The 10,677-nt window shown below is 39.4% G+C and overlaps 2 protein-coding genes across 2 annotated transcripts; both read left to right on the top strand.

Moving 5' to 3' along the window:
- The first annotated feature begins 24 nt into the window (after nucleotides 1–24).
- On the top strand, nucleotides 25–3,403 carry gjb8 (gap junction protein beta 8). The gene is made up of 2 exons (XM_039655802.2): nucleotides 25–750; nucleotides 1,570–3,403. Exon 2 carries the CDS (start codon nucleotides 1,594–1,596, stop codon nucleotides 2,392–2,394), a length of 801 nt encoding a protein of 266 aa, XP_039511736.1. The 5' UTR covers nucleotides 25–750; nucleotides 1,570–1,593; the 3' UTR covers nucleotides 2,395–3,403.
- Nucleotides 3,404–4,243: 840 nt separating this feature from the next.
- gja3 (gap junction protein, alpha 3) lies at nucleotides 4,244–9,828 on the top strand. Its single transcript, XM_039656073.2, has 3 exons — nucleotides 4,244–4,567; nucleotides 5,235–5,298; nucleotides 6,315–9,828. The coding sequence occupies exon 3, from the start codon at nucleotides 6,350–6,352 to the stop codon at nucleotides 7,667–7,669; it is 1,320 nt and encodes a 439-aa protein (XP_039512007.2). The 5' UTR covers nucleotides 4,244–4,567; nucleotides 5,235–5,298; nucleotides 6,315–6,349; the 3' UTR covers nucleotides 7,670–9,828.
- The last annotated feature ends 849 nt before the right edge of the window (nucleotides 9,829–10,677 follow it).

Below are 10,677 nucleotides of genomic sequence, written 5' to 3'. Positions count from 1 at the left end.
CCAAGTGTCAGACTCGTATACAAAAATCAATGCTAGAAACTTTTCCCAGAACTAACAAAAGACTGTTGTCAAAGTGTAAGACAATTTATTTATGGTACAAATATATTTTTAGCAGTGTTCAATAATTTGAACCACCTTTTGTAAACATTTAAAGCAATTCCAAGCTAAAGTGAATTTTTATTTCTGTGTACATATTATTTAAAACTAAAAGTAGGCCTAATTTACCGGCAAAGAAAAGTTACGTTATGGCCACTGAACGTTCGTCTGCATTTAAACAGCAATTTGTATACGATTATAGGTTGTTTACGCATGACCTGAAATATAAACCTTTACCGTGTGAAAGTTTCTAAACTGGCCGCGGAGGATAATTGCACATCTGCAAGTAGCGCCTCAGTTTGAGCTGTGCAAGCGCGTGACGCATTCCGTGGAAATTGAGAATTCTACTTTTGTCTCTTGTAAGCTCAAGAAGCATCCAATGAATGCGGTGGCTCCGCCCGACGTCAGGTGCATCTCTCCGAGAGAGAGAGAGAGAGAGAGAGAGAGAGAGAGAGAGAGAGAGAGAGAGAGAGAGAGAGAGAGAGAGAGAGAGAGAGAGAGAACACTAAATATGCGCTCGATGTCCTCAGTCAATCACTTCATCTCACTCTCAAGACTAGCCTACAAGACACTCCGCAACTCAATTTACTCATTTTTACTCACCTGGACGGATATTTATCATGGATTTGGTCTGAATCAGCTTGTTTCTAACAGGTACATTTTTGTGAAACTGCCATAATTCTCACTGTTATTTTTCACATTTTATGTGATAACTTTGACGCGTCAAATGGATAGTTTTCTATCCTGTCAGTGTCATCATTTACTCACCCTCAAGTTTCTTTCTTCTGCTGAGCACAAAAGAAGATAATTGGTAACTAAACAGTTGACTATATATAAGTCAATGGGGTCCCACAACTGTTTGATTACCAACATTCTTCAAAATATCTGCAGTTGTGCAGCGAAACAAAGACATTTATACAGGTTTGGAACAACTTGAGGGGAAGTAAATGACAGAATTTTAATTTCTGGGTGAAATATCCTTTTAAGCTTGACCATAAAACAAATGTTACCAAATGTGTGAGAACTTTTATTTTGAACGGAATGTAGTATGTGTTGGGCTAATTAATAAAGTATTGTATTCATGTTATTAAATAAGCAAATGTTAATAAAAGTAGGCTATTTTCAATTCAGTATGTTGAGTCTTTTTGGAATTAGTGAATATGCAGCAGACCTACATTTTACACACAAAAAAGTGTTTACAAATTATTAAAAAAAATATGTGTCCTAGATTCTCATTGTTTTTTTATTTGTCGGTGAGTGTTTTTATCATCCAAAATGTAATTTTGAACTCCAAAGTTAACAGAAAACTTGTCAATAAAACTGTGTGAACAATATGTAAAGTTTATTTAGTGTCTTTTTTTTAAAAGCTATTAAAAACAACTCCAGTTTGCATGCCTAAACAAATAGTGAAATGATTTAAAGTTGGCCTTTTTATAGTTGCTAATTCAAATTCCTCTCTTTCTTTTTAATTAGGATCTGACAGCAACAGTTGACAGGATGAGTTGGGGAGCACTTTATGCCCAGCTGGGAGGAGTGAATAAACACTCCACCAGCTTGGGAAAGATCTGGCTGTCTGTCCTCTTCATCTTCCGCATTAGCATCCTTGTAATAGCAGCCGAGACGGTCTGGGGAGATGAGCAGTCTGACTTCACCTGTAACACACAACAGCCCGGCTGCAAAAACGTCTGCTACGACCACTTCTTTCCAGTCTCGCATATCCGTTTCTGGTGCCTCCAGCTCATCTTCGTGTCTACGCCGGCTTTGCTGGTGGCTATGCATGTGGCGTACCGCAAACGCAACGTAAAGAAAGGCATTTTGGCAAACCGTGCTGGCAGTGCCAAAGGGGATGACCTGGAGAGCCTGAAGAAGAGGCGTCTTCCCATCACTGGGCCGCTGTGGTGGACCTACACTTCAAGCCTGTTCTTCCGGCTCCTTTTCGAGGCCGGATTCATGTACGCATTGTATTATGTCTACGATGGGTTTCAGATGGCACGTCTTGTGAAGTGTGAGCAGTGGCCCTGTCCCAATAAAGTTGACTGCTTTATCTCACGGCCAACAGAGAAGACGGTCTTCACCATTTTCATGGTGGGATCTTCTGCCATCTGCATTGTGCTCAATGTGGCTGAACTGAGCTACTTGATTGTCAAGGCATTGCTGAGGTGCTCGGCCAGAACCAAGAGGAGGCGCGCCTTTGTACACCAAGATAAAATGTCCACAGAAAAGGCGCTCTTACAGAACGAAAAGAACACAAAGTTGCTGTCATCCTCTTCAGACTCCTCGACCAATAAGACTCTTTAAGATTATCCCTATACATCAAGTGACTCAATTCCATCATGCATGAGAATAGGCATGTTACAGTGTTTTAACAGTATGTGATTTGTTGTTGGTTTCTGACAAGTTACCCTGAGAGCATGGTCAAGCATGGTTCATTTAAAAGCTGACATTTGTACCCTACCCAAAATACAATTAAGGAGTACACTGCATTAACTGCAAAAATGTTGGGGTTGTTGAATTTTATTTTCCACATTGCTCTGTAGCCTCAGTACTCTAATAATGGCATTAGAAAAGCCCAAGAGTGACTCCTAGTGGTCAAACAACATAAATTAAGTTCAGTGACCTTTGCACAAAATTGAGTGTCCTGTTTGTGAGGGATCATTCACTTTGTATTGCACATGCTTCTCTTTATTTGGACTTTTACATGATTGAATTTTGCTTTGTTTACTTGTTATTATTATTATTTTAATAAAACCCACCCATCAGCAGTTTTAGACTGGTGGTAGCTATAATGTAGAGAACTGAGGGGGGCTTATGTTTTTTTTTTTTGTATATATTTTTTTTTTTTTTTTGCATATCCTTGCATTGAAATACCCAGTAGGAGTCATCAACTTACAGCAGTGACTTATTATTTAAGTTGAGACCAAATAAACTGTAGTCGCGTGCATGACAATGTTTAGGCTAGTCGCGCGCCACGTACTCTGTGACACATTTCAGTCAGTCTACCCGTTGACAGGAGAGCGCTGACTCTGAGCGCGCACCTAGATTCGCGCTTCGTCGACTGTCATGTTATAATCTTACATTTAGTTTTTCTCCTCTGAGTAGGACTACAAGTCAGCGGTGAACAGTTTTGTTTTTAATGCTGTGATTTAACCGCTGGAATAGTTTCCACAGCTAGGTTTATTGATGGAATCTTCTGCTGTTTACCCAAGCTGAAATAGCCTACTTTTTATTGGTGTCAAACAAATACGTTTCTTCGTAATTTTGGCTAAAAACTTAACTTTTATAAGAATATATTAATAAAAAAACTAAATTTTAAATGTTTGATGTGTTTGTCAGTTTTGTGATTCTCACTGGTGGATTCTCTCGGGAAAACCAATAGAGGGTGGCGCATTACCAATTTTAGGCAAGGCCTGCTAGCATGACTGGATACTTTCCCATGCAGCTTACACAAATTCCAGAATTTTGGACTGGAGACTAATTTTTTATCTTTTTACCAGTTTACTTCCACAAACCAGCTTTCAGTGATTGCTTTAATTAGCCTATACTAATGTTTCAACATTCCACACTTTGGGCCCCTGTAGCCTCTATCTTTAGTGGAGAATAAACAAGCACTAATTATTACACAATGCAGTTGTAGCCCTCTGAGAGCATTCGCACAGCTTTAATTCGGACGCAGGTGATTTTATTTGATTTTAAAAGCTAACTAGCTATTAATTGTACATTTTTTTATTGTTGATAATTTCACTCCGCCAACGAATAGTTCCACAGAAACAAACACAGAATCAACGTTCGAGTATTACCAATCAACGCATTGAACGCGTAGTGAAACAACAATAAAAACGTCTTTTTTGTTTTCATCTTGCTCAATGATATTAGGCTACTGTTAAGTTTATTAGGCCTAATCATTTTTTAATTATTATTATACCTACATTAATCATTTTTTATTATCATTAGTTTATGACAATATTCTGTGGTATAAAGTAAAATAAAGCATCTTTCTTCACCGTATAGACCTGAATAAAATCGTGTTCAAGTAGGCTATAGGCTAGTTAAGTTGGGGCGATGAGTTTACCCCAGTTGACAGGGGCGTGGCGTGCGCGCTGACTGGTCGATGACTTCTGAACGCAGCACTCTTGCATGACCACTCAAAGTGACGGTAGCGATGGCTGGGAACGGGAGACAGCTGCGCTTGGTGAGACCCCGTCTCCACACTCGATTTGCCATGAATAACTAGGTGTTCTACGAGATTTTGGCCACGGGTCTATGTTTGAAGAACATTTGTGAATTAATAAGTTGACCGGCCACTTTCAAAAGAGTTTGGTAAGCTGGCAGTGCTGCCAGGATTTGGGAACGGGGGGAGCGGGGAGGGCTCCTGCTGCCTTTGGGAGGTCTGTATGCTTCCAACGCACTCAAACTGTGGCACCAGTGGCCGCTGGATATTGCTTTCTTTAGATAAGTTTGCCTACTTGTCAAGGTATGCTTTAAGTTAGATGTACGCAATATTTTATCGTTTTACATCCCATATTAATTTATGTTATTTTTCTCGAGTTGCAACTTTGACTCCAATCTAACAGCTACCATGATTTAGACACATTTCAAGAAACCATCTGTTGTTTGAGATGACCGGTATGAGCGCATAATCAGTGCAAAGAATAGAAAACTTGCCTCTCTAACTGACATATTATTGATATTGACCTAAATGGATTATTACTATCATACGTTAATTGACAGCAGCAGTTTGTAATCCAATGCTTAGCAGATAGATCAAAGACGATAAATATCATGATCATTACAAAAAAATTAAATAAAAAAAACCTGTAATATCTGTAATGAACATGTTAGCTCCCTTAGAAATACAAATATTTTGGGGGTGTATTTGATCAAAATTATTAGCCATTTCATACCATCCATTTCTGGACTTAAAAAGGTCTACAATTATATTATCTATGGAGCTAATATAAGGATTTAAAAATATTTCTAAATAATCTTAATAAATAAATTAAATGTGTTTTTTTTTAACATAAAAATTCAATTTGCTGTTATATAAAGTTATCTAAAAAAAATTTTTTTTTTAAATAATTACAGATAAAAGTTTATTATTATTATAATTATTATAATGTAACTTGCACCTTCTCTTTCAGGGTCATAGACTTGGTATAAAACCTTAGTCGATGGATTTGCCGCCCTCAATACAACATAATTTTAGTAAGTAAAATGTATTTATTTTTTCTGCCTGTTGTCTCTTGCTATTTCAGGAGTCTTTGTTTACAAGTGGCAATAATATCTCACACTGGTTCTGTTCATTCTTGCTGTGTATTTGTACTTATTATGATAAAGATTAATCTGTGCTGATCAAAATCCTTAAGTTATATCATGACACTCATTTCTGGATTCATCCATTTTTCAAAGTAATTACAACACCTACAGGGTGAAATCATGAATTTTACTGTTTTAGCTGACAATTAATTATAATAATGTAGACATGATATGAGTGTAGATTAACACTTAAAAAGTGGCCTGGTATACCATTGTCTCCATATTTCACTGCATTTTCCCCCTTGATGTCCTGAAATTGGCTCTATCAGGTCTCTTCACACATCACTGTCCAGTCAACGCTTTCAGCTGTTTTTGAACATTATAATGTCGATCTCAGCACATGCCTGCTGGGCAGTGAAGCGAACAGGTGAGAGAGAAAGAGACTGTGTGTTTGAGTGTGTTCAAAAAGTGTGTATGTGTGTGTGTGATGGCTGGAGAGAAAGGGAGCCATAGAAAGTTTGCTTACACTGTGCATGCCAGGTTCATAGCAGCCAGTTAGAGAGTTAAATAGCGAGGGGTCACGAAATCCATAAGTTTATGTCTTATCTCTAACTTTTTTGTCAATGTGATATTTGTCAAGGCTGATTTGCTTGATTTTCCCAAACATCATTTGATGAATTTGTGCGAGGGACTGGCGAGTGCTTCATCAGGGCTTACAGTTTGAATCTTATGTAGAACCGTGAAATGCTGAGTGAGTTCATGAGCTGAGCATGTTTCTTTTATAGGTTTATGTACTTTTAGCTGTGCCTGTGTGAACATACCTTAACATCACAGGCCTAGACTAAGAAGATCCTAACCATATCATGTAAAGTGTAACATGTTATTTTGTTAACAGTTTAACTAGTTCTGATGAATCCTCTTTGTTCCCCTCTTAATCTTTCTCTCTCTCTCTCTCTCGGTTGCAGACTGTACTTTCTCTCTAGGCTAGAAATCGTGAAGCATGGGTGACTGGAGCTTTCTTGGGCGGCTCTTGGAGAATGCACAGGAACACTCGACCGTGATCGGCAAAGTCTGGCTGACGGTACTCTTCATTTTTAGGATTCTAGTGTTGGGAGCGGCAGCCGAAGAGGTCTGGGGCGATGAGCAGTCGGACTTCACCTGCAACACGCAGCAGCCCGGCTGCGAGAACGTCTGCTACGACGAGGCCTTCCCCATCTCCCACATCCGCTTCTGGGTTCTCCAAATCATCTTTGTGTCCACGCCGACGCTCATCTACCTGGGCCATGTTCTGCACATTGTTCGTATGGAGGAGAAGCGGAAAGAGCGTGAGGAGGAGCTGCGAAAGGCTAGCCGGCTTCAGGAGGAGAAAGAACTCCTGTATAGAAACGGAGGGGGAGGGGAGTCTGGTGGACGGGGTGGGGGCGGCGGTGGCAAAAAGGAGAAGCCGCCAATCAGAGACGAGCACGGCAAAATCCGCATTAGAGGTGCTTTGTTGCGCACCTATGTGTTCAACATAATTTTCAAGACCCTGTTCGAAGTGGGGTTCATTTTAGGTCAGTATTTCCTCTATGGTTTCCAGTTGCGGCCCCTGTATAAGTGTGCGCGGTGGCCCTGCCCCAACACGGTGGACTGCTTCATTTCCCGGCCCACGGAAAAGACCATCTTCATCATATTTATGCTTGTGGTGGCTTGCGTGTCCCTTTTGCTGAATTTGTTAGAAATATATCACCTCGGATGGAAGAAGGTCAAACAGGGCATGACCAACGAGTTCGCGCCCGAGCGCGAGTCGCTGCCCGGTGCGAACGAAGCGGAGCCCGAGTCTCCCAGAACTTCGCCTCCTACCCTCAGGTACCCGCCAGACTACACGGAGGTGGCCGTGTGTGGCGGCGTGTTCCTTCAGCCTGTGTCGGCACCCTCCACGGCTGAGTTCAAGATGGACCCTCTGTGTGAGGAGCTCAAGGAGTCCTCACCTTTTTACATCAGCAACAACAACCACAGGTTGGCTGCCGAACAGAACTGGGCCAACCTGGCCACCGAGCAGCAGACTCGGGAGATGAACGCCGCACCCCCCTCCCCTTCCTCCTCCTCCTCCTCCTCGTCTCACTCTTCCAATAATGGGCGGCAAGCCAAAGACGCCGCTCAGCTCGCTGACACCCCCACCTCCGCCGGCGGTGGTTCGAGCACTAGGCTGGAGGAGGGGCACGTCACCACCACGGTGGAGATGCACGAGCCGCCCGTCATTTTCACTGACGCTAGACGACTGAGCAAGGCTAGTAAAGCCAGCAGCGCGAGAGCGAGGCCCAATGATCTGGCGGTGTAGTGGCTCTCCACCCCAAAGCGCAGGGTTTGTGGACAAAAACACAGAGAAATAAAAAAAACAAGAGGAAGTGAGAGGCAGATTGCTGGAATGGAAAAGTTCATTCCATTCATTGAGCGATGTAAAATCAGATCGCAAAGAGTTCAATCATCTCCCATGGGATTATGAAAGATGCCTGCTGAATGCTGGTTAGTGTAGTTGAATGGAACAGCCAACCTGATGCAGGTTATGTTATACCAGGATCTGGAGTGATTCACTGAAAAATGTCACTTAAATTAGTCTGACAAGGCCTTTGAAAGATTGCCATTTAATCTGTTCAATTTAGTAAGAATATTGTATCCAAGTCTTATGATAAAACAAAGGCACCAAACATAAAATGTTTGCAGTGTAATAAAACAGGTTACCAAAAAAAAAAAAAAAAATGGTTTAATTGAGTAGACAATTCTCATATTTTATTTTATTTATTTTTGAAGCCTGGAATAGAACATGCTAGAATGAGAAAATCAGTTGAATTTGTCAAGTTCATTTGAAACATTTTTAAAAATGTTCTCTTTGTTGTTCCAGCATCTGTCTCTACATTTCCTCACTCTAAAGATAAATCAAAGTGTTGGGGAAGAAAAAAAGGTATATTTGTCTGTTATTTGTCTGCATAACAGACAAAAGGTCATCCATACATGAAAAAATTAACATATACTGAGGCAAGTGATATAGATAACTGTTGTACTACTGAATGGTGCAGTTTTAATTCATATAGCTTGTTTATTCTCTGGACCACATTTCTTTTTTTTTTTTCTTTTTTTCAATCCCATAATCTGAAGTTCACATCCTGCTCCTCTTTTGGATTTGAGAGTTTTGATATGTATGACCATCTTGCCATCAGGAATACATGATCACTTTTGAAGTAGTTAATCTGAGGAGAGGAGTACTAACTCTCATTACATGTGACATTTGAAATCCTTTATATTGATATTTTTATTTCTAAAAATGTAGGCAATTGGTTGAGAATGAGTTAAAAAAAAACGTCATCAAAAGCATTGCTAAGCATTGCTTTTCTGTAGTCAGTTCGTGGTTGCCAAAAAAAAAGTTACTTTAAAATGGACATAAAGATGCTGCAAGTGTCTTATGCTGAAATTAAGTTATCATACCAAACCCACCCTCTTCTTCTTCCTCTTCTTCCTCTTTGTTTGTCCAGTTTCAGGGTACTGTGAAGCCCTCATTTTCACTGACTACTACTGCTGTTGTATAGAACATGCCTTCGGTACACATACTGTAACAACATGACTGCACAACCTGATTTATTTTTTTCTTGAGACCCATTTAAACACAATGTACAGTGCTTTTATTATCAGTTATATACTTCGGCAATCCATTTAAAGAGACAGACAGCCCTGAAATAGAAAGAGGTGCATTGCTTCATCACACAGACTGTGCAGGTTTGTCCTTAGGACAGAATTACTTTTGCTTTTATCAGATCACAGTATTTACAGATGTATGTTATTTATTTTCTGCTGTTTTAATGTATTCAAAAACCAAAGTGTGTTATTTTGTCATTTTTTGGTTCTTAAAGTTTACATTTTAGTAAATAGTTGAAGATTTGCACATTTAGGCAAAAAACACTGTTCAATAATTCTTACATTGATAGAAAAGAGGAAATATTTTTTGATCCTTAAAGGAAAATGTCTTAATGGTAAAAGTCGTTGTGTGATGGCAGTATTATTCCACTTAAATAACATCAAATGTAATTTATAAAACAGCACTTGTAGAGTATAAGAAATATGCACGTTTCCCATGTTTTATTTTAGGACTGTTGTGGTGGCCTGAAAGGACCGCAGGAAATTTGAACATTGTGGATTATAGCATTTCATCAATTCTGAATTTGAATTGGCCTGCCAGCCAGCTCTTTCCTATCTCAATCCGTTTGTAGTGTACTTAGTTGCAGCCCATTATTCTCAGATAATGCTCATTTCTTGAACTGATTTTCTCAAGCAGAGCTGATTATTCTGACCAATCAGGGAAATGAACCACCTACATATGCTCAGAACAGCAGCCTGTTTCGATGCTGTCTTAAGAGAAGTGCCTTGTGTATTCAATTTTATAAGAACAAGTTGATGTAAATGTTCATTTACCTCAAATGTTTACAAAGCTGTTACTAAATAAACTTTTTGTACCATAAATGTAGGCTACTGTGACCTTTTCATTTGTAAAAAGGCAGGCTTCAAAACTCACATTTAATGTTACTGATGTTGAGTGCTCTCACGTGCAAGCCTGCTCACTAAAAGGCTTGGTTAGGCTATTAAAATGATCAGAAGGCAGAAACTTTCGCAAACCTATGAGACCTTTCTAAAGGTTAGCACCTAATTAAGTTTGTTTTGTCATTTTTAACCAACCCTGAATTTAATTAGACAGTTAAAAAGTCTGAAATCACTGCATTTAATTCAGGCCAAAATCATAAAGAGTGACACATAGCAATAACAATTTAGTTTCAAACTCATAGCAATAACAATTAAGTTTTACGATACACACGAACAACAAGACATCAATTAAATATTTCTTATAGAGGTCCTAAGCTCTGGAGTGATTTAAGTCCATCAATGTCAATGTCAATGTCCTCTTATTCAGCTTTTAAAAAGCATTCGAAGAATCTACTATTGCTAGCTTGACGCCTTTATAGTTTTTTCTAGGTATTGCTTGCTTGTATTGAATTGCTTCCTATCGTTTGTTGATGTTTTTTTTTATTATTATTGTGTGTTCTGTTTTTTTCTTCTTTTTTGATGTTTAGTCTGCATGTCTCATGAGTTAATAGGAGTAGGAGAGGAACTCTGCACAATCCTAGACTGGCTTCGTTCCCTCCTAGCATTGTTCTGTACTTGTACTAAATGTGCTAAACAAATAAACTAAACTATACTAAACTAAACTTTGAAACTAATCTGCAAAAAACTTGCACCCGTTGACCTCTGACCTTTTATGCTTATCAGTCCTCCACTCCAGATTCCTAGAGGCGAAGTGTGAAT

This window comes from Pimephales promelas, chromosome 7 (assembly GCF_988280905.1).
Source record: "Pimephales promelas chromosome 7, fPimPro1.hap1.1, whole genome shotgun sequence".
In the NCBI taxonomy this organism is placed as follows: domain Eukaryota; kingdom Metazoa; phylum Chordata; class Actinopteri; order Cypriniformes; family Leuciscidae; genus Pimephales; species Pimephales promelas.
This window is presented reverse-complemented; position numbering and strand designations above follow the sequence as displayed.